The 24913-nt window shown below is 44.8% G+C and overlaps 1 protein-coding gene across 1 annotated transcript in view; it reads left to right on the top strand.

The window, feature by feature from the left end:
• The window catches only part of ATRNL1 (attractin like 1), a 968544-nt gene that overhangs the window by 335490 nt on the left and 608141 nt on the right, over nt 1–24913 (top strand). The window contains exons 17-18 of the mRNA XM_073595827.1: nt 3957–4145; nt 22025–22243. Coding sequence (XP_073451928.1) covers nt 3957–4145; nt 22025–22243 — 408 coding nt within the window. The remainder of the gene's footprint in view (nt 1–3956; nt 4146–22024; nt 22244–24913) is intronic.

The raw sequence follows: 24913 nt of genomic DNA, 5'->3' as shown, positions 1-24913 counted from the left end.
GGATTGTGTGTGCCCCTCATGATTGGCACAGCGGGTGTGCAGAGTTGGGAATTTGGTATAGTGATGGTAAAAACCCCTCATAATGGGCACAACAGGTGTGCAGACCTGAGAGCTCATCACAGGGATTAAGGATAAGCTCAGGCGTGTTCGCAAGCCGCACGTGCAGAGCCCGCCAGGAAGTCGGCACTGCACAGCGCTAATCACAGGCAGCCGCGCATCAGAGCAATGTCTCACTGCTTGTGATTAGCGCTGTGCAGTGCTGACTTCCTGGCGGGCTCTGCACGTGCGTCTTGTGAACACGCCTGAGCTCATCCTTAACAGAGATGGTGAGAACCCCTAATAATGGACACAGCAGGTGTGCAGACCTGGGAACTCAGAACAGGGATGGTGGGAACCCCTCATAATGGGCACAGACCTGGAAGCTTAGCATAGGGATGGTTGGGAATCCTTAATATTATGCACAGCAGGTGTGTAGAACCAGGAACTCATTACAGAGACCTCACCAGTAGCTTCCCTGAGAGATAGAAAAGACTATCAGAATGTTTACCTCTCCACCATCCACGGAAATATCTGTTTTGGGTGGGGTGACCCTTAAAGGCTAACTGCACTTTTGTGGGGGGAATAACAAATAAAGAAAATATAATATAGCATATACAATTGTGAAACAAGTCATATTGTAATTGAATGTTATTAAAAATGACCTTTCCTTTTCAATCTGCAGCTGCTGTAATTTTCTGTAAATGCAATATGGCAACCTGGAGGTGTTCTGTACACAGAATGTATACAGAACGCCCCCCAGAAACGTCATTTGCTGTTTGTGTGATTGGCTCACCAATTCTCGCAGAAGTCTGCACTAAGATACAAGTCAGATTTTAGGCATCCCCTGGAACAAAAATGTAATTTTTGGTGAGATACTCCCAATAGGAACACGTCTAAAGGAATGCAGACCCTGCAGCTTTCTTCGTTCGTGCCCTGCAGGTGCAGCAGCTGATTGATAATTATGAGGCCACTCCCATTAGATTCACTTTCCCACATGGGCACAGAGGAACACAGGGGGATTTCTTTTGAATAACAAAAGGTAGGAATCTGCAACAAAGTTTGATAAGATCCTTGTAATGTATGTAGATCACCCAGAGGGAAATGTTTTTTTTTCTCAACAAAAGTGGGGTTATGCTTTAATAATCCAGAATAAGCCACATTTTTCTTTCACTGTTAGAGTGAATGCTCTCCATACTCTGCACCACATATGGAGCAGGAAGGCTGTAGATGACACTATGAGCAAAGCTATTAGCTAATGAAAGGAGCGAGGTGAAGGTCACTGTGAGCCGCCTTCTTTATACAGTATAATGATAATGTATAAATATAACTCGATTATCTGGATGGCAGGGTGCCTCTTACACACGCAGCTCCTCCGCCATAATTATATTTCCATTTAAGTGCTTTATAGAGGTAACCAGCAACCCATATCAGCTAAGAGAGGAGCCTTGGCATACCACCTGCCCAGGTTCTCTGCTAGATTTGACGTTGTATTATTGTACCAGCAAACTCAAAATACACTCTGCAGTATGTGAAAGAGCTGCACGGTACACGGGCTGCTGTGTAAATGATCCTTATGCATATTAATCATAAAAGAGAAAATACTGTTTAATGTACATTTATATGTATAGTGAAACATGTTCCTGCCTTCTGCTGTCTGTGTTTCATTTAGAAGATTTTCCTTCATTTCCTGTTCTAAAAATACAACAGTAAGCGGAGGGAAATTCTCTCCTTGATGTCACTGGAGAAGGTGTCCCCTATGCAAGATTTCCATGTATTCCAATTTTGGTGACAGTGCTTTAGGATTTTTTTTTTAGGGTTGCACTGATACTAGTATTGGTATCAGTGCTGATACCGAGTATTTGCACAAGTATCGGTACTCGTGCAAATGCACCGATACCTGAAACCGATACTTTCAAGCTCGGTTCTTTGAGCTGTCAGTGGGTCTCCCCTGTGGACAGCTGAAGTGTTAAAGAAGTCCCTTAATTGAAGCTGTCAAAAAAATAAATGTTTATTAACAACATTGCTCAGCTGGAAACAAAAAATAAAAAGAAACATTGTTTCTTTTTGTATATTTCTGTTCCTTCTTCTGCAGATCAAAGGGATGAACAAATTTTCCCCTGTTTAACCCCTTATTAACCATTAATTTACTCAAATCAGCCTTAATTAACTCCCTAATCTCCTCCATTTATTATTTTCCATTTTTTTTTTTGTTTACGTCTATTTTATAAACGATAAACTATTAAAACTTTTTTTTTTGTTGGCTTTGATAGTGAATAATTTTACACATATATATTAACATATTCTTAAAGAGGAGGGCCCATTTAAAAAATAAAAAATTAAAAGTCAGCAGCTACAAATACTGAAGCTGCTGACTTTTAATTGGACACTTACCTGTCCCAGGGTCCAGCGATGCGGGGGATCGAAGCCCCGCTCGCCTCCCCCTCCGTTCGGCGGCGCCGGCATTGAAACTGTGGGTGCCGGGCTGTGTCTTCACAGCCGGGCACCCACTGCGCATGCGCGAGCGGCGCCGCGCGCCGTGATTGGCCGCTCAGTCATCTGGGACCTGTAATGGGTCCCAGGTGATTGACAAGAGGGAGGGAGCAGAGCCGAGTCCTTCCTGTGCCGAGGGGGAAGTGATGTCACCAGCCCAGGCACTGAAAGAGGCAGACTACGAGGGACCCCCTAGCAATAAGCATTTAGAGGTGAGTTAAAAAAAAAAGAAATTCCAAATGTTTTTTTTAATTTTTTTTTTAGGAATTTTCATGTAATTTTTATTTTTTGGGTGGAACACCACTTTAAACATTTCACATTGGAAAAGCTCAAAATAAAAAAAAATCAATTTCATTTGTAAATAACTTTTCAATGCGTTGTACCATTGCTGACCGCTGCAGTGAAAACAAAACATTTGCAGTAGGTATCGGTAATTGGTATCGGCGAGTACTAAAAAAAAGTATCGGTACTCGTAAAAGAGATGGTATTGGTGCATCCCTAATTTTTTTCATCACCTTCAGGCTCAGTGACAAGGGTCAAAGGACAAACAGAGTAAATCTCCCCAGCAGGACATAGACAGCAATAAAAACATGACAGGAGTTCTAATGCTTCTAAACTCCATCAAAAACTTAAAGCTGAACGGTAATCTGCTAATATTTTGCCTTCTTGGTTTCTTCATTTCCCCTCTCCTCAACATTCTAATGACGTATTTAGGTAAAACCTTTCTGTAGTTATTACATCATTTATTTTAGATTGTGATGTAATCACTGGGCCTCTCTGCTTCTCTTTACAATGTAGGCAGATCATGACTGGTAGGAGGGGCCTCTAGGAGTTTGTATGCAGATTCCTGCAAAAGCATCAGTTCTCCTCTCAAGAGCCCTCAGACCTGCAAGCAGTGGGCTGGCTCTTAGAAGGATTTTTGTAAATATCAAAATGTCTTAATGGGTGGATGTTTCCGACCGTGTGTGGGCTCCATCACACATTTTCCATCGGATTTTCTGACACACAAAGTTTGAGAGCAGGATATAAAATTTTCCGACAACAAAATCCGTTGTCGGAATTTCCGATCGTGTGTACACAAATCCGACGGACAAAGTGCCACGCATGCTCAGAATAAATAAAGAGATGAAAGTTATTGGCCACTGCCCCGTTTATAGTCCCGACGTACGTGTTTTACGTCACCGCGTTCAGAACGATCGGATTTTCCGACAACTTTGTGTGACCGTGTGTATGCAAGACAAGTTTGACCCAACATCCGTCGGAAAAAATCCTAGGATTTTGTTGTCGGAATGTCCGAACAAAGTCCGACCGTGTGTACGGGGCATAACCCATAACTGCCTGTATTTCTACATTACTTTTCTGTACATCTTTGGTAAGTCCAATGTGCTGCATTTGGTCCTGACACATCTTCTGTCTTGTCTTTGCAGTCAGCCCCAATCAGAACGCCCGGCCCTGTAAGCTGCCTTGCTCCCTAAGGACCTCGTGCTCCAACTGCACCAGCAACGGCATGGAGTGTATGTGGTGCAGCAACACCCGGCGCTGTGTGGACTCCAATGCGTATATCATCTCCTTCCCCTACGGCCAGTGCCTGGAGTGGCAGACCAACACCTGCTCCCGTAAGTAGTGGAGAACCCTTGCGTGGTCTTCTGCCGCTAACTGTAAGCCAAACAACTAAGGATTCAAAATGTTGTTACTTTATGTGGACTGCTCTTCTCCCAGGAAGGTTTTATATAAAAATGGCATTAGCATATATTATACAAACAACATACACTATATTGTCCTTTACACGCATATGAACTGTAATGACATCCCAGTCTTAGTCCGTAGGGTTCAATATTGAATTGGCCCAGCCTTTGCAGCTATAACAGCTTCAACTCTTCTGGGAAGGCTGTCCACAAGGTTTAGGAGTGTGTCTATGGGAATGTTTGGCCATTCTTCCAGAAGATCATTTGTGGGGTCAGGCACTGATGTTGGACGAGAAGGCCTAGCTCGCAGTCTACACTCCAATTCATCCCAAAAGTGTTCTATCGGGTTGAGGTCAGGACTCTGTGCATGCCAGTCAAGTTCCTCTACCCCAAACTTACTCATTCATGTCTTTATAGACCTTTAGGGATAAAATCTTAGGGACAAAGAACACAGAGGAGAGGAGCTTATTAAATAAAGGCATTAGCCAGTGCATCCCACTGGGTAATAAATTTAAAAAAGAGCGAATAAAAGTCCTGAATGGCTTAACTCCAATGTAAAAATGCATTTAAAAGCAAAAGAGAAGGCCTTCAAAAAATACAAGGTTGAGGGATCAGCATTCAGACTTTATAAAGAATGCAACAAGAAATGTAAGGGTGCAATTAGGATGGCTAAGATAGAACACGAAAGACACATAGCGGAGGAGAGCAAAAAAATCCCAGAAATTCTTTAAGTATGTAAACAGTAAAAAAAGGGAGGACAGACCATATCGGCCCCATAAAGAATGAGGAAGGACATCTGGTTACAAAGGATGGGGAGATGGCGAAGGTATTGAATTCATTCTTCTCCTCAGTCTTCACGAAGGAATTGGGGGTGGGCTTCAGTAACCAAAACTGCAGTGTTTATCCTCATGACACAACACAGGAAGCACCTCCATCGTTAACAGAGGACAGAATTAGAATTAGACTTTGGAAACTTAACAATAATAAATCACCGGGACCAGATGGCTTGCACCCAAGAGTACTTAGGGAACTCAGTCAAGTAATTGCCAGACCATTGTTCCTAATTTTTACCGACAGTCTACTGACTGGAATGGTACCAGCTGATTGGAGAAAAGCCAATGTAGCACAAATATTTAAAAAAGGCCCAAAATACATCCCTGGGAATTGCAGACCAGTTAGTCTAACATCAATAATATGCAAGCTCTTGGAGGGGATGATAAGGGACTATATACAAGATTTTAGTAATGAAAATGGTATCATTAGCAGTAATCAGCATGGATTCATGAAGAATTGTTCTTGCCAAACCAATTTATTAACCTTCTATGAGGTGGTCAGTTGCCGTAGACGTGGTGTATCTGGATTTTGCAAAAGCATTTGACACAGTTCCCCATAAATGTTTACTGTACAAAATAAGGTCCGTTGGCATGGACCATAGGGTGAGTACATGGATTGAAAACTGGCTACAAGGGCGAGTTCAGAGGGTGGTGATAAATAGGGAGTACTCGGAATGGTCAGGGGTGGGTAGTGGGGTCTCCCAGGGTTCTGTGCTGGGACCAATCCTATTTAATTTGTTCATAAATTACCTGGGGGATGGGGTAAACAGTTCAGTCTCCGTATTTGGGGATGATACTAAGCTAAGCAGGGCAATAACTTCTCCGCAGGATGTGGAAACCTTGCAAGAAGATCTGAACTAATTAATGGGGTGGGCAACTACATGGCAAATGAGGTTTAATGTAGAAAAATGTAAAATAATGCATTTAGGTGGCAAAAATATGAATGTAATCTATACACTGGGGGGAGAACCTCTGGGGGAATCTAGGATGGAAAAGCACCTGGGGGTCCTAGTAGATGATAGGCTCAGCAATGCCAAGCTGCTAACAAAGCAAACAGAATATTGGCATGCTTTAAAAAAGGGATTAACTCCAGGGATAAAGCGATAATTCTCCCACTCTACAAGACTCTGGTCCAGCCACAACTGGAGTATGCTGTCCAGTTCTTGGCACCAGTCCTTAGGAAGGATGTACTGGAAATGGAGCGAGTACAAAGAAGGGCAACAAAGCTAATAAAGGGTCTGCAGGATATTAGTTATGAGGAAAGGTTGCGAGCACTGAACTTATTCTCTCTGGAGAAGAGACGCTTGAGAGTGGATATGATTTAAATTTACAAATACCGTACTGGTGACCCCGCAATAGGGGTAAAACTTTTTCATGGAAGGGAATTTAACAAGACTTGTGGCCACTCATTAAAATTAGAAGAAAAGAGGTTTAACTTCAAACTACGTAGAGGGTTCTTTACTGTAAGAGCGGCAAGGATGTGGAATTCCCTTCCACAGGCTTGTCAGAAACCATGAATCAGACTCAGGCAGCAGTACAGTTAAATCACACTTGTTTAATAATAATAATAATAAGGTAAACAGAGTAAACGTAGTCAAAACATAGAGTTCAGGACCCAGAACGGATAGTCAGGCAAGCCAAAACGTCAGGGAGCCAGAGATGAGCGTAGAACAGCATGCAGGATCTGGAGCCAGAAGGAATGTCAGCCAAAAAAGTCTTTACAGGAACACAGGAGAGCGTCTCTAGAGATGTGACCAAGGGGAAGGCAGAGATCATCTGGGCTGGACGGTTTAAGTAGATAGGACTGACGAGTGGGATATCATCAACAGGTGAGTCTCTGCTGAGAGAAAATGGAGCTGGCAAATAGCCCACAGTTGAGCGGCCAGCTTTGAGAAGGAAGGGCTTAGCCCAGCCCTGACAAATTAGGGTGAAAAAACACCTTGCAGTCTCCGCCCCCCCCGAGCCCCCGTTTTACTTACCTGAGCCCCGAATCTCCGTAGGCGCGATCCCGCGTTGCTTTCCCCCAGCTCTTGTGGGCTCTTCATTGGATGATTGATAGCAGCGCAGCCATTGGCTTCCGCTGCTGTCACTCAAATCAATGATGCAGCGCGCCGGGCCGAGTGATACACTCGGCGGCTATGGCCGCCGACTGTATCGCACGGCAGCGCGCCTGCAAGCTATCCCCCTTGGGAAAGCGCTTCCCAGAGGGGGGTTAGCTCTTGCGGGGAGGAGCCAAGACAGCTGCCCAGGGACCCCAGAAGACGAGGATCGGAGCCACGCTGTGCAAAACAATCTGCACAGTGGAGGTAAGTATGATATGTTTGTTATTTAAAAAAAAAAAAAATTAAACCTTTACAACCCCTTTAAAAATGAACTAAAAGGACCGCATTAATATCATTATCTAACTATTGCACCTGAAGTGGATCAATTTACGACAGAATATTTTTTTTAAAAAAAAGGATTGGGTGACTGGAACTCCGCTTTAGGCTTTGGCTATAAAAACTGAAAGCTGATTAGTTTTTTCGCAGAGTTGCACCAGATTTAGTAAATAACCCCTAATTGTGTTCACCCTGTTAATGATCCCCTGCAGCTTCTACCCTCACTGCAACCACATTGGAAGGCTTCACTTCAACTTTAATATTGATCATTTATGGGTAATGCTATGCCACACACATTTGATACAAAGCCACACAGAGTCATACAAAGAACAATTTTCCCTTATAGAGAATACTGGGATGTTGGGTGACTGTGCCATGGCAGTGAAGGAAGGACATGGTCTAAAAGGCTCGCGGCCAGCCTCCTGTATCCGGTAATTATGTGAGGCTTTTCAGCCAGTTGTATAACCCAGATAATGGTGGTGATTGCAGACAGATGGGAAAAAGACCGAAGGGGTCCACAAACAGATAGGAACAAACCGGTTCTTGGCAAGTGTCAGGGTGACATTTGGTGGTGGGGAAATAAATGGGATTACAAGTAAATGAATACATTGTAAAATCACTTCTATAGAATGGCGCAGACTGCTCGCTGGAGGTCGCGAATAACTACGCTCACTGAACGTCACAGACAATGCTACATGTTACAGTTATATTTACTACTTGATAACCCCGTGACATGTCCTTGCTGAGGCTGCCGGTCTTTCTTCTCAAACACAATGCTTTACGCTCGGTTCCATCCATAATAATTACAGCATTTGTATTCACACAGTACCTGCATGTCCGCTGTAACAAAAGCGCCGGCATTTAATTCACTTTTCATTCAGCACTGTCTGATGAAAAAAATGCATATTTTTTATTAAATAATCCTAATGAAATTTGCAGGCTGTCCTTACGGCGCTGCACAGACAGAGCTCTCAGCAAGGTTTTTTTATTGTCAGGATTAGACATGATTTCCATACTTTAGCAGACCATAGAAAGAAGAGATTTAAAGCAATAAACCACATTTAGCTTCTTATTTCTCATGTTCCTCATACTCTCCAAAATAACTCAGCTGTCCTTCATCTATGTCCTCAAAAACACATGGTTGCAGATTTTCAGCTCTTCAAAGTCATGCCACAAGAAAACAAGATTTCCAGTTGCTTGCAATGATAAAAAGTGAAAATATGGAACATTTCTTCACTCCAGCGCACACACATCTCGGTGTTGCACACAGTACTTCAAACCAGAGCTTCACCTGGAATCAGAACAGCAGAGTGAGCAAATCTTTCTAGGATAAATGTAATCCTGAAAATGTATGAGTGAATTAAGAATTGAAGTGCCACTCTGTAATATTCAAGTCCAAATACCAGTTTAATTCCAATAATAAAATGCAACTAGTTTCAGGGGCGTCTGGAGTCTGCTTCCAGTTCTCTCTTCACAGAGAGGCAGCTTGCATCCTGCTTGCTGGGCAATAGGACGCAAAGTCTCTTCTTCCCACGCCAGCTTGCCCATGATGCCAGCAACAGTGCACAGCCCGATCCTCTTCTTGGTTGGGTAGACAATAATATGCAGCCTCCTGGTTCCTCTCGACACTTACTGTCTCCCTGTACTTTCATGGAATGTGTCTCTGCACATACCCCTCTGACTCTTTGATTTGCCCTGGTAAAGAAAGAGCCTTTTTTGAACCTCATCAGCCGGTGCCTCTGTGTTTATGATTGCATTTCCTGCTGACTAAGTGCATCTGTTTAGTTTGTTCCTGTTGCCGACCTTTCCTACATTTATATACCTCTTCTGTCTGCTGCCTGCCCTGACCTTTGCAACATCCATGCATACCTCTGTCTGCCACCTGTCCTGGCCTTTTCTGCATACCCGTCTGTCCTCTGATTCGATCCAGCCAGATGGAGGGGAATGGATCCCCTTCCTTTTTTTTTCCCCCAGATTGGACATCTCTAATGTCTGCTGCCTTCCCTGACCTTTTCTACGTCCACAGATATGTCTGTTGGATTCCTGCCCTGACCTTTGCAGCTTCCACAGATAACTCCACTATCTGCCACTGGCCCTTTCCTTTGCTGCATCCATAGATACCTCTTTTGTCTGCCGGCTGCCCTGAACTTTCCTTCATCCATGGACATGTCTAATGACTTCCGCCTGCCCAGACCTTTGCTATTTCCATGGATACCTCTGCTATATTTTGCCTGCCCTGACCTTTCCTTCATCCATGGACATCTCTGACTTCCGCCTGCCCAGACCTTTGCTATTTCCATGGATATCTCTGCTCTATTTTGCCTGCCCTGACCTTTCCTTCATCCATGGACATCTCTAATGACTTCCGCCTGCCCAGACCTTTGGTATTTCCATGGATACCTCTGCTATATTTTGCCTGCCCTGACCTTTCCTTCATCCATGGACACCTCTAATGACTTCTGTCTGCCCAGACCTTTGCTATTTCCTTAGATACCTCTGCTATATGCTGCCTGCCCTGCCCTTTGCTGTGTCCATGCATACCTGTACTGTCTGCCATGTGCCCTGACCTTTGCTATGTACTTTGATACCTCTACTGTCTGCAGTCTGTTTTGACTTTTCCTATGTCCATGGATACCCCTACTATATGCCACCTACCCTGACCTTTGCTACATCCATGGATATCTCTATTCTTTGCCACCTGCTCTGACCTTTGCTGCATCCACAGATACCACTACTATCTGCCACCTGCCCTATCCTATAGTATGTTCATAGTTACCTCCGTTGTCTGCCACCTGCCCTGATCTTTGCTACATTCACAGATACCTCTTCTCACTGACACTTACCCTGATCTTTGCTACACCCACAGACTATGCCTGCTGTCTGCCACCTGTCCTCACTCCACCAGAGTGCCCCACATCTCATGATATTCTGCATTTTGAGCATACAGTTTTGTGTATTAAGGGCAATCCTTTAGGCCAGCTTGCCTTAAGGAAAGTAGAGCTGCTAAAGATGAAGTTTCACTTGCCAAATATTAACCTCTGACTTAAGAATATGCATTCGAACCTTACAGGTGACTGTAACGCTCTCTTTTTCATAGGGGCTTAAGGAAATAAAGCAATTGCACAGTGTATATAAAGCCAATGCTGAATATGTTATTGGATGTTGCTGCAGTGTTATGAGTTTGCATAGCATTTCTCAGCAGGTGGTTCAGTCAATTACAGCCCCCAAATCGTATGGCTTTGCAAACAGTTAATCACTAGAATAAACCTGTATTTGGACTTGAATACCATTGCGTGGAATTTGAGCTCTGAATTTGCTCACCGCTATTACAACCCAAGGTGTTCATGGCAGATCTTCGATGTACAGAAGCTACCAACTCAATATTCAGATTCTCTATATATTGGATAAACCAAAAGAAATATAAAAATCCCCAAGGTTTCAGCACCTCTTATCCTGGAAATGTAGACTTGTTACTGATATTTGTGTGTTCATGTGGCACTTGGTGGCATGCTCTGATCTGTCTGCTGATCCCCTGCTGAGTGGAGCGGCGGATGACAGTTCTGTGTCCGCTCCGCTTATGCAGAGAGGACACGGACACAGCCCGATTTGCTCTATGGGCAGTCGGATGTAAACCGACCGGCTGTCCTGTTATACCCAGCTGTCCTCTGATCTGAACCAGCAAGATGGAGGGGAATGAATCCCCTTCCTTTTTTCCCCCAGATTGGATCGGACCAGGAGGTAGCTGAGTGTACGGACACAAGTCTGTTTACATCCAACTGCCTTTAGAGGAGAATGGAGGGTCATATCAGGTCTGTCTGAAAAATGGACAGCCGGACCCGATCGGGCCTCTCTTGTGAAAGGGGCCTAAGGCACAAACATACATTTTGTGGTGTCTGTGCCTTATATAATGTAAGATTCACTACAGTATATGGGCAAAAGTTTGTGGAAATCTGATCATCACACCTATGTGAGATTCTTGGAGATCCCATTTCAAAATCATGGCCATTGATATGGATTATAACAGTGTCCTTTCTTCTGGGAAGACTTTACTTTATACAAAATAATGGAATTTACCTGTGGGAATTTGTGCCCATTTGTGAGGTCAGGTACTGAGGTTGGATGAGAAGATCTGGCTATCAGATTTTTAATTCGTCCCAAAGGTGTTCAGTACGGTTGAGGACAGGGCTCTATTCCTCCCAATGACACCAAGAATTCCTCCTACTGACAATAACTAATTATTCCCTTAAGATGGGGCATTGTTTACTCCCAATGAGTACAGTCTGCTCCCCCACCCCCTAAAGTCTGAAGGACATAAAACTGGCCCTTTGCTTAGAAAGTTTGGAGACCCCTGCGATAAACGATGGATGGTCATAAATCTTCTAACTGCATATTGCAGTTAAAGGCACGGGAATGCCACAAGTCATTTTTTTTCACAGCAGTTATTTTCCTTTCTGAATAGTTATTTTATGGTCAGTTTAGATGCAAATACAGCTTAGCGTAGGGGGCAGGGACATAGAGAATGGATCGAGGAGTTGGTAAATTGACTCTTCACTCCAGCCTCATCTCTCGAAAATCCAATATTCTATGCGGCATTGAGATTTACGACTTTTTACGGGCGGTGATTATATGCGCTCTAAAATTAAAGATGTGGCAGACCTTGGTGTCGCACAGAGCGTCTTTGTCATCGCCCAGCTAGAGCCGTAGCGCCTAACGAATTCAGTAATAACAACAATAATATCGGTCCAATAAAGCAGCTAATGTCTTGCGGCGGGGTCTCGCTTCATGAAGGAAGCAGACGCCGGAGCCTCGCACACTGCTGAGAGGTTAGCCTGACCTTGCCGCAAAGGTTTATTGTGGCAGGACGCTGGATTTGTGATCTCTCAGACAAATACATCACAGACTGATGCTGGAATAGACCGGAATAAGCCGCAGAGAGTTCAATAGTTGATGTATAAGGTGTGTTTGATAAATTATATATAGCAAATAGAATGTTGTCACACCTTAAAGGGTTCATGGCTGCCCTCTTCAACCTTCTCTTCATTGTAAGTCACTAACCTGCAATAGGCAATACAGGGAAAAGCAACAGGGCTACTTTAAATGGATAAACGCTAACTCTATGATATTTAGCTTTTTCTGTGTGGATTGCGTATCATAAACAATTGTTGTTTTTAATAAAACTGGGCTCTATTCACAAAATGTTATCTACGGTACCTCTTTAAGATCAGCGGTGAAAAAAAAACTAAAAAAAAAATGCTACTAAAATACCACATGTGCTATTTCTTCAAGTGATGTGTTATTTTTAGTAGTAAAAATTTGCAGTAATTTAATGCTGGCATCCATAACAACCAGGGAATAGCTGGGTGTTAAAGAGCCAGCATCCGCCACATCCTTAACAACTATGACGGATTCCCCGCTAACAGCAGAATGTAAACAACAGAAGAGCTGGCATTGAACAATAAAAAAAATGAAAACAGTGTGGGGTCTCCCCTTCAATCCATATCAGACCCAAAGGTCAGATATTTGCTGGTTGATAATGATGCTACGGGTGCCAGCTCCTTGACAACCAGCTAATCACTGGTTGTTAAGGATGAGGAGAGTGCCAGCCCCTTAACAACCAGCTGAAATTTCATACATTTCTTAAAAATATTGCATGTCTTGCCACTACTTTTTTTATTTTTTTTTTTAAATCTTTATTTAAGAATTGCGGTTTGAACAAAGTGGCAGAATAACATACATGTCAACCTGCGAAATTCAGTGACAGGCAATAAACATAACTATCCAGAGAGGTCTACTGTATATAGGTTAGGGATAATACAGGCAAGGTTCTAGAACAGTTGTATTAGTTCAGGAGTCTGAGTCTAAGGGCTCTACAACAATCGTAACCTGTAGTTAAACTTAAACATTGGATAGATCCTCCAACAGAACTATTGTGCCCTGGAAGACTAGACTTGAGTAACGTGCCTCCTACAATGCGTGGTTCCTGGTTCTGCTTTCGCAGGAGCAATACCAGAGGATTACCGCAATCCAAAGGAATTTTTCCTTTTTTTAATAGGAAAACAAAGAGGATGACGCCTAAGGCATCAAGAGGGAGAATAAAGAATAAGGTAGAAGTGGTAGAGGGTAGGTAAGTGGAGGGGGGGGGGGGGTGATAGGGCTCTGGCAGGGTCGACGGCCCCAAGCTTCAATTTCTCCCAAGACAGGTTATTCAAATGTAAGAATTGTATTCATCCGAGAATCGGAACAGGTTCCAGTGTGTCCAACGAGTGTTGTGTTCCTCCTCTCTGTCTCCCTGGGCAGCCGTGAGACCCTCCATCCGCTGTATGTCGCACACCCTAGCAAACCATTGTGATACCACCGGTGGAGATTGTTGCTTCCATACACTGGGGATGCACGCCCTGGCTGCATTCAGGAGGTGTTTCAACAAGGATTTGCGATATCGCTTACAAGACATAGGGGTTAGGTTTAGGAATACTGCTGCTGGATTATCCTGGAGGGAGACATCTGTGATCTTGTGGATGATCTGTAATACCTGCCTCCAGAAAAGGGTCAATTCTGGGCAGTCCCAAAATATGTGGAGTAATGTGCCAGTTTGGTTACCACATCTCCAACAAAGAGGGCTTTGTCCTGGGAACATTGCCGCTAGTACAGATGGAGTCCTGTACCAACGGGTCAAAATCTTGTAAGTGATCTCTTGATATTTGCTACATAAAGATGACTTATGTGCAAACAGGAGGATGCGTTTTTTTTGGTCCTCAGTGAATGTGATGTTAAGATCTCTCTCCCATTTCCTCAAGTATGGGGGATCATGTTGCGATATGTGAGCAAGTAAGATATTATAGGAGTGGGAAAGAGATTTCCTTATAGGTTCATCTCCTAGGCACAATTCTTCAAAGGGCGTTGGCTGTCTATGAAAGCAGTCATTATCAGGGAGGGATCGGATGAAGTGTGAAAGTTGAGAAATCTTCCACCTACCCAAGATAGACGAATTAAGAGTAGGATATATGCCTGCGGGGTCAACCCACCCTGAGGGGCTAAGAAAAGAGGAGGCTCTGACCATTCTCTGTTCCGGCTGGAGCCGAAAGGACTTGTCTGAAAGACCTGGTATGAAGTCCGGATGCCCAATTATGGGCGTTAACGGGGAAGGAAAGCTTACTGTTTCAGCTATCCTGAAATATCTGTGAAGCTCCTGGAGGGTGGGTTCGATTAGTGGATGTGGGGAGGAAAATTGGGAAAAACGAGACCCACTCCAAGGCAAACCCGCCAAGGGAATGGGCACTAATTCCTGTTCCAGTCTAACCCACAATTTATGTGGTGAATGTCTGCACCAATCCACAACTCTATTCATATGGACTGCTAAGTAATATAGGGCGGGGTCGGGAAGACCTACCCCTCCTCTGAGTTTTGGCCGCTGTAATAGTGATCTCTTAAGCCGCGATGACTTGCCCTGCCAGACGTAGTTTACGAAAATTGAGCGTAGCTTGTGAAAGAAGCTCTGCGGTATCCTGACCGGTAATGCCTGTAGGAGGTATAGCAGCCTCGGCATGATATTCATTTTTAAAACATTGCATCTACCAAACCATGATATTGCCAAGTTCTTCCATTTTTCTAAATCAGAGGAAAAGCCACTCAATAGGGGTTGAAAATTGAGTTGGTAGACGAGTTGTAAATCTGAGGGAATTTTAGTGCCTAAATATTGGATTGCCTGGGGAGTCCATCGGAAGGGGAAGTTGCCTCCAAGTCGGGCCTGAGGGCTGGGAGATAGGGTGACGTTGAGTGCCCCCGATTTTTGGAGATTGATTTTGAAGTCTGATATATCACCATATTGGCGTATTTCAGATAGGAGGACCGGTATGGAGGTATGCGGATTCGAGATGTAGAATAAGAGATCGTCTGCATAAGCAGCAATTTTGTGATGGTACGTGCCAGATTCAAGTCCCTTAATGTCAGGGTTAAGCCTGATGTGTTGCAATACGGGTTCCAGAGAAAGTATAAAGAGGAGCGGGGAAAGTGGGCATCCCTGTCTCGTTCCGTTGCTTATAGCGAAGGGTCTAGAATCAACCCCGTTCACTCTAACCGTTGCAGTAGGTGTAGAATAGACAGCAGAGATCCAGGACATAATGGAGGCCGGCATCCCAAGACGTCGCAGGGTGGCTAGGAGGAAGGTCCAGTTTACCCTGTCAAACGCCTTTTCAGCGTCTGTAGACAACAGGATGAATGGGGTATTAAGACGTTTGGCCATTGCTACAATATTTATCGTCCTGATTGTGTTGTCTCGTGCTTCCCTATTACGTATAAATCCAACCTGGTCCAAGGGGACTATACGTTGGAGGACAGACCCTAATCTTTCGGCCAAAATTTTTGTGAACAGCTTAAGGTCACAATTGAGCAGTGAAATAGGCCTGTAACTCGCACAGAGAAGTGGATCCTTCTCTGGTTTGGGGATAACGGTGATGCTCGCTTGTAAAAGGTCCTGTGGCATATTATTATTGTCTAGTATTGCATTGAAGGCGGTGACGAAGTGGGTTGCTAATTGAGCTTGGAATGTTTTGTAGTAGGCAATTGTAAAACCATCAGGGCCGGGTGCTTTCCCTCTCGGAGACCCTGCAATGGCTCTCGCAAGTTCATCTGTCGTTATAGGCTGTGAGAGCATGTCTATCTCCTCAGCATTGAGGGAAGGCAAGTTAGCTGCCTCAAGGTAGGTTTCTATTGTCTCTATTCTATCCTGGGGCTGGCCCACTGAGGAGCGAGAGTGCAAGTTATAAAGAGCCTCATAGAATGCACGGAAGGACTCCGCCATTTCCGTGGAGACATGAGTTCTGAGTCCTGTAGGTGTGGATAAGGCAGGAATATAGGATAGGTTGCGTTGAGTTCGGATGGCGTTCGCTAACGTTCTGCTGCATTTATCTCCGTACTCATAGAACGTTCTGCGTGTCTTCAATAGGTTGTGTTTAGATTGGAATAAGGAGTGTTCCCTAATTTGTTCTCTAAGGTTAGTGACTTCTGTTTCGAGGATCCTATCTGGGTGTGTTTTATGTCGTTTTTCGCAGTCGTGAAGTTTTGTGAGCAACTCAGACAGTGTTTTTGCTCTGGCCACCTTAAGTCTGTGACCATGCTTAATGAGCATTCCTCTAATGTAGCACTTATGCGCAGACCATATAGAGAGAGGGTTAGGGACCGAGTCTTTGTTGCTCTCAAAAAAAAGTTCTAATTCCCGTAAAATATCGGCCTTAACCTCCGGGTTTTGAATGAGGGATTCATTAAGTCGCCACGTGGCTGATCTCGGTGTCGGGTGTTGTAGGGCTATTCCTATGGAGATCGGAGCGTGGTCTGAGAGCGCTATATGACCAATCTGAGCGCTTGTAACAAGTGGGATCGTGACATGGGAGACTAAAAATAGATCTATTCTAGAGTACGATCCATGGACTGCTGAGAAAAAGGTGTAATCCCTTTCCTGTGGGTGAAGTATACGCCAGATGTCAACTAACCGGTGAGAGTGTAGCAATTCTCTGATTCGGTTACGAGATCTCAGGGACAGAGCTGAAGAGCCCGACGAGGAGTCCTTCCGGGGATCAATGGTAAGGTTAAGGTCACCCCCTAACACCAAAGTTCCTTCGGCAAAAGAAGCTAATGCAGATAAGCAAGACTCCAGTACTGGAATCTGATCTACATTCGGCAGGTACAGATTAGCTAGGGTGAACGTCTGCGAGTGTAATGTACCCTTACCAAAAAGGTATCTACCCTCTTGGTCGGTATGGAGGTCCACCAGCTGCCAGGGCACAGTTTTGGCCAGAAGTACACTTGTGCCCTTTGATTTTGTTGAGGGAGACACACTGTGATATACTGTTGGAAAATGCTTATTGTACAACCTTGGGATCTTGTCCGCCCGAAAGTGGGTCTCCTGTAAAAACACTACTTGGGGTCTTAGCCTCCAGAGCTCAGCCAAGCAACTGGAGCGTTTTTCTGGGATATTTAAGCCCTTCACGTTCCATGACACAAATTTCAGAGTCATTTTTAGCAAAGCGGAAACGGACCGTCGAACCCTACCAGAACACAAAACTGAGGGGAACGGTTAAAAAGGGAGGGGGGGGGAAGGGGGAGTTTGTCTGAGTGTTGGAATCTAAAGGAAGGTAGGTCAAGGAGGGTTAGGGAAAAGAACTGGGGAGGAGAAAGATGAAAAGAATAGGAGAAGTATAGAAAAGGAGGGAGAAATCTAGATCTCCGTACGGAGGACTACTGCCTAGGTGAGCAGTTAAGGCCTAGTGGGGGATGAGGTAAGGCACTTCAGGGAACGAGCCCCCGAGCCGCGGGCTCCCCCAACAGCCCCCATTAAAGGCGGTCCCCAATGGAGCCGCATAACAGAGTTGAGCTTCATTTGTAATTGATAACCATGTATTTAAAAAAAAAATTAAAAAAAAAAAGAATACAAAGAGTAGTAACAAATAATGAAACAGCCATAAACACTATGAAATTAACTCAAAATTTAGTTAGCAGGAGAAACCGCCCACTCCCATAGGGTATGGACCCCGCAGGAGCAGGCTGTGGCTGGAACACCCTCTGGGCGTATCCACGAGGCAGTGCCACCCCTGAAACAAAAGCCCCCATCACCCACAGTGGAGCCCAGTCCGAGGGGGCGAGCGCGGTCGTCTCAGAGAGAGGAAAAAAAAAAAAAAATATTGCAGAATGGGGAAGGGGAAGAGGATGGGAAAGGGGAAGAGAGTGAGGATGGGGAAAAGGATGGGGAAGGGGAAAAGGATGGGGAAGGGGAAAAGGAGCGGGGTAGGGGTTGAAGAAGGGTAAGCCTCTCCAGCAAGAACCTGAGACCAATTGTGGCCGCGCACCCCCCATCGCCCGGGCAGGCATTACTAAAAACTATCGAACGGTTACAAACATGCATAAAACAATGTTTTGAGGGTTCAGACTGGTGAAAGGAGGGGGCGTCCGGGGAACCGATGCCCAGGTGAGCGCATATGGCAGTTCAGGTCAGGCTAAGCCTGTTGTACAGGCGAGAACTCTAAGCAGCTCCCCAAAGACCCCCTCCACACCCCCGCGTCGTCTATGTGTGCCATATAAATGAGTCATAGTGACCTGGGTGGTCTCCTATCTACCCCCCTGCAGGGCCCACCTATGTTGCAAGTGGGGAACAAGTAGGCAGGGAGCACCGAGATGAGCACCCAAGCCATGTCCGACTCATCGTCCAAGGCTGCAGATTCAGTCGGGTCCATCTCCTCTCGGTGCCAACTATGATAGAACTTCTTCATGTAAGTCCTGCAGTATGTTCCGTTCAGTGGATAGGTCAGTTCTGAGCTAAAGGCCCCTGGGGGTCCTTTCGAAAAGCAGACAAGATCATGTGGCCATGACAAACAGTCTAGGGGGACCAGGGGTCATTCTCCGGGAAAGTCATTATGCCCATTATTCCGTAGCAGGCGGGGTAACAGGAACATAACAAATTATTGAAAAACGTACTTACGGAAGGAAACTCCGCAAACTGGGGTAGGTCTTCAATCTGAGAGCAATTCTAACCTTGGAAATTTATGGCTCATTGTCCTGAGGAGCCTGGGGTCTTCTGCGCTGAGACCGGCGATTACGTCGGGATCTTTGGGGTCTTCCTGTTGGGTTTGCTGTGGAGTTAGTGCCATCGCGAGGGAGAACAAATGCCAGCCAGTTGGGTAGGGACACCGCGGGCAGTTCTAGGGAGTTGAGGAAATCAGGGACATCTGCAGGATGTCGAAGGGTATATGAACGACCTCCCTTGCGTGCAATGAGGTGGAAAGGGTGGCCCCACTTGTAAGTGATTTCCCGTTCGCTGAGCTTCTCTAGCAGTGGCTTCATGCAACGGCGCATCTGCAAGGTCCTCCTGGAGACATCAGGGAGAAGAGCGATTTGTGCTCCGTCAAAATCTACATGTCCTCTGATCCAGGCTCGTTGCAGAATGTCTTCTTTGACAGAGTAGTTGTGTAGACAACACAGAACGTCTCTGGGTCTGTCCTCTGTAGGACCTCTAGGTCCCAGGGTCCTGTGCACCCTATCTATAGCAATGGGTGTCTCCGGTGGGCGCTCTAAACAGTTATTAAGTATGGCGGTAACGGTTGCCTTGAGGTCTGTTTGCCGAGTGGCTTCAGGCAGGCCGCGGATTCTAATGTTACGCCTGCGATTACGGTTTTCCAGGTCGTCTATTAAAAGATGCAGCTGTGCAACTTGGTCTGTCACCTCCTCTCGCGCAACCTGTAGGTTGGTGATGTCCTGGCGGAGGGTGGCTGCGTCAGATTCAATTGTAGAGATACGAGAGGTCGCTTCTGCCACTTCTTCTTTAATGCCTGTGAGCTCTCCCCGGAGTGCTGCCTCCATTCTGGAGGCTAAAGAGTCTAGGTCATCCCTGGTGGGAAGTCTCTGCAGAAGAGCCCACAAAGTCTGTTCATTAAAAGGTGCGGTGGATGGCTCAGGTGGGGGTGCCACTAAGGGGGTTATACTCACTGGTGCCTGTATGTGCTGTGTGAGGAGCGGCGGTGCTCTGGGTATGGAGGCTCGGTGCTGGGAGCACTGTGAGTCTCCTGGAGCCCACTGTGTGGAGCCGCCTAGCTCTTCCCCAGGGCTGCCCAGTGATGTGAGGGACAGCGAGCGGGGGAGGCAGGGGGAGAGATCGCTGGAAGGGGAGAAGGGTGGCATGTCATTGCTGAGTCCGTATTTTGTTCCCCCTCCTCCATTTGCAGTCTGGCTGTGTTCCGTCCGCATGGCTGGAGCCGGCGCCATCTTGGCCGGGTCCGGAGTAGATGCGGCCTGCTGTATTGGGACCAGGAAACGCTCCATATGGGCAGGAGAGCCTCTCTCCCGGCGGCACCACTTCTCCGGGTTCCTGAGCTGTGCGGTGAAGCTTTATTGGATAGTGATCCTAATCGGGTAAGCTGCCGTGGAGCCGCGGTCCGGGAGCCCTAAGAAGACGCGTCTTCACTCCTCCATGCCGAGACCACGCCCCTTGGACCACTACTTTTTTAACGCATGCATTTATGTATATCCTTTAGTGAACTTTAACACTGTTTTATGTAGTATTTACCAAGTGTTTCTGCTTTTTGAGGTAAATATCGCATAAAGGGATAGTGAATTGATTTTTTCAGTATCGCATGTGATATTCTGGAAAAATGTGTCACGTGATCCAAATACCACGTGTGATTTGCTTTTGTAAATTGAGCCTATTGTTCCATCTAATTACTGATGATCTTTCGCAGCCACTTTATGTCTATATGCACTTCATTGATGGTTGCATGGGATTTTCAGAGCGGGTTTTATCATGGTGGCAACAGTGGATCATGTCTACATAATGTGTGCTGAAGCAACCACTTGTGTGACAAGAGAAAGCAAGAATGCAAAGTGCCTTATCAAAAAATATGAGAGAACAGGAAAGAGCACATCAGCATGGTGTGGCAGTCTTCTTTTATGTTTATAATGTATAGGTAATGCATTCACAATTAAATTCCTTGCACAGCTATAGGCAGCATAAAACGGTTGTGGTCATCGACATCAGTAATTGGCATGGTAGGAGTTTGTGCTGGAGTATATACAACCTGAAACTTGTCACTGAAGCACATGCACTTCTCTCTTTCACCTTCCACATTCTCAAAAATGCATTTCTAGCAAAAGTTTTTTTTTATATGCATAGTGATGGGTGGAGTCACTGTACTACATGGGTGAAAGGTGCATGGGCTCCAGCGCCAGGCCAGAGGTAACATGCACATTGCACCGGGTCCAAGGCTCCTACCCTTCCTTTTACCAAAGCCAATACCCGCTTACATTGGTAGTCAGTGGGAGGAATGCCCCCTTACATTGGTGGTCAGTGGGAAAAATGTCCCCTTACATTGGTGGTCAGTGGGAAGAATGCCCCTTGTATCGGTGGTCAGTGGGAATATTACACACCTTAAAGAGGTAACCCTCTTTATAGGTGTGGTCATTAGAAAGAATATCCCCCTTAGGACTCTTTCTCACTAGCAGACTCCGCCAGCGGATCCACCTGCTCAGCGGGAGGTCTCTCCGCAGATCCCTGCTGAGCAGGTGGATGACAGGCCTGTGTCTGCTCCACTTATGCAGAGCAGACACAGACACCGCCCCCTTTCCTCTTTGGGCAGTCGGATGTAAATGGACCGTTTGTCCGTTTACATCTCACTGTCATCTGATCCGATCTGCTAGACGCCTTAACAAGAATCTTTTTTGGGGGAGGATCCTCAGGCACTTTTTTAATGAAAGCTACAGATTTGGAAAAAAAAAACGTATTGACTTTTGAAATTGCTAGCAGTAGTCATTGCAGCTTCTCCAAACCTCTTCTTTAGTTCCAATGACTTGAAATTAAACGAACATGTTGAAGATTATATGAGTTTTTAGTGACTGGGTATACATCTGCTTTGGAAAGCTCCTTCTCCAGTTTCCCTCCAGTACAAACTATGGAATATTTCTGGTTTCTGATGCAGTAATTTATCAGGGCGGAAACTAGTGTAGATATGTTTGCAGGAATAGAAGAGAAAATTGATTTCATTAACTGAGTCAATAGAATGTATGCACCCTTTTCACTTTTGTCTCCTTACTTTAGCTTATCCTAATATTTTCCTCTTTTCAGCACAAAACTGCTCAGGGTTCCGCACCTGTGCACAGTGCCTGGAGCACCCCGGCTGTGGATGGTGTAACGATCCTTCAAATACCGGAAAGGGACAGTGCATAGAAGGCTCATCCAGGGGTCCTATGAAGCCCCAGGGGAGGCACTCCAGTGAGATGGTTCTGGATACTGGCCTGTGTCCCCGAGAGAAAAACTATGAGTGGTCTTTTGTACACTGCCCAGGTAAGAGTGACACCACCCAATACCAGGCCAACCAGGGGGGTATTACTGTCCAAATATCACAGCATCTTCTGTCTTTTTTGTTAATATATGAAATCCTAAAATAGAACATTATGACTAAGTTGTTTTATTTTTATTATCTGGTTTAGGGGTCCTTTCACACCAAACGCAGTTGGATGCATTTTGAATTGCACTCCAACTGCATAGACAGACCAAAATGAAGGTAATCCTATGGGCATATTCACATCATTTCAGTGCAGTTTAGTGCAGTAAAAAAAAAAAAAAAAAGTAGAGCATGCTGCATTTTTCTGCACTGCAAAAATGCGTTTTAAATGCACCACACCACACCGCACCCCTTTAAGCCAAGAAAGCCAAGCCCAAAAACGTATCGAAAAATGCACTGCCAACGCAGTGCTAAACGCAGCACAAAATGCATGCAAAACGCATTGAAGTGCACATCGACATGCTTCAAATGCATGTAAACGCAGTTGTGTGCAATTTTCTGGTGTGAATAGGCCCTTAAACAATGCTAAAATCTCACATATAGAGTAGCGCAACTCAATATAAATCACAACAATCCTCAGAGTATAAAGTATACCAATACAATATGTGAAAAAATATTACAAAAGTCCTTAATAAAAATATATCTGTGTCCAAATAATATGAAATAAGCATGAACTGTCAACCAAATGTAGTCCTTAGAAGATTTGAAAAAATCCACCACCAAGTCAAATATTCTTGCAGTTCCAATATCACATGCTACTCGTGTGTTCACTAGCAGCTCACCTTAATACCATGACCCCTGCATTACCAGTAAGGTCATGGCACGCATTGTTTCCCTTTAAGCAAAGATAGATGGATTCCTAGCTTGTCACTCCTCCTAGTCTCCTACTTCCACTGATCAGTTTAGGCACTCACCGATGTAGATTTGGACATGTAAATAAAAACATCCTCTGTAAATAAAAACATCTTCTTTAGTGCTCTCTGAGTATATGAGTATTTATTAAAACGTATAAAAAGTAACCACTTAAAATCCTCGGCACTAAAGCCGCGCCAGCGAAAATCAGCATGTAACCGTAACAAGTCCTTCAGAGATGGCCGCTTGACGACTCCTGACTCCAAACTCTGCCCCTATACGCGTTACGTCCAGGGGAGAGGACTTCATGAATAGGGGTGCTACTTATACTGTGCTGTACTGAGAACACTGAGCCAGTCTCTTGAGTCTCTGCACCAGATTATTATTATTATTATTATTATGCATTTATGTGCTTTGACATATACTGTAGTGCAGTGCTGTATAGAGAACATTGAGCCAGTCACCTCAGTCTCTGCACCAGAATATTATTATTATTATGATGCATTTATGTACGCTGACATATTCCATGCTGTACAGACAACACCGGGCTAGTCACATCAGTCTCTGCACCAGAGGAGCTTACGCTCTAATGTCCTACCACAGCCACACACCATTATTATTATTATTATTATAATAATTATTATTATACATTTATGTACTCTGACATATTCTGCAAGAGGCTTATGTACATGGCTAAGTGTTCTCTGTACAGCACCATGAAAGATGGTAGAGCTACAGTGCTGTGAAAAGTATTTGCCCCCTTTCTGATTTTCTGTTTTTTTGCATATTTCTCAAACTTAAATGATTCAGATAATCAAACAAATTGTAATATTACACAAAGATAACCCGAGTAAATCCAAGATGCAGTTTTTAAATTAATATTTTTCATTTATTAAGGGAAAAAAAGCTGTTCAAACCTGTCTCCCCCTATGTGAAAAAGTAATTGCCCCCCTCCCATGCTGAATCATGAATGAACTGTGATTAACCACAATTTTTTGGAAAGCTGAGTTAAATTTCACTTGCCACACCCAGGCCTGATTACTGCCAGACCTGTTGAATCAAGAAATCACATAAATAGAAGCTGTCTGACAAAGTAAAGCACGCTAACGGATCACAAAAAGCCACACATCATGCCACAATCTAAAAAAATTCAAGAACAGATTAGAAACAAAGTATTGTACGTGTATCGGTCTAGGAAGGGTTTTAAAACCATTTCTAAGGCTTTGGAACTCCAGTGAACCACGGGGAGAGCCATTATCCACAAACTGAGATAGCATGGAACAGTGGTGAACCTTCCCAGGAGTGGCCGGCCTACAAAATTACTCCCAAGAGCACGACGACGATGACGACTCATCCAGGAGGTCATAAAAGAACCCAGAACAACTTTTAAAGAACTGCAGGCCTCACTTGCCTCGGGTAAGATTACTGTTCATGATTCAACAATAAGAAAGAGACTGGGCAAAAATGGCATCCATGGGAGAATCCCAAGACCAAAGCCACTGCTGATAAAAAAGAACACAAAGGCTCATTTCACATTTACCAAAAAACATCTTGATTATCCCCAAGACTATTAGGGAAATATTCTGTGGACTGATGTACCTTTTTGGAAGGTGTTAGTCCCGTTACATCTGGCATAAAACGAATACAGCATTTCATAACAAGAACATCATACCAACAGTCAGACATGGTGGTGGTAGCGTGATGGTCTGGGGCTGCTTTGCAGCTGCAGGACCTGGACGACTTACCATAATTGATGGAACCATGAATTCTGAGCTCTACCAGAAAATACTGAAGGAGAATGTCCGGCCATCGGTTTG

This window comes from Aquarana catesbeiana, linkage group LG08 (genome assembly GCF_042186555.1).
Source record: "Aquarana catesbeiana isolate 2022-GZ linkage group LG08, ASM4218655v1, whole genome shotgun sequence".
In the NCBI taxonomy this organism is placed as follows: domain Eukaryota; kingdom Metazoa; phylum Chordata; class Amphibia; order Anura; family Ranidae; genus Aquarana; species Aquarana catesbeiana.
This window is presented reverse-complemented; position numbering and strand designations above follow the sequence as displayed.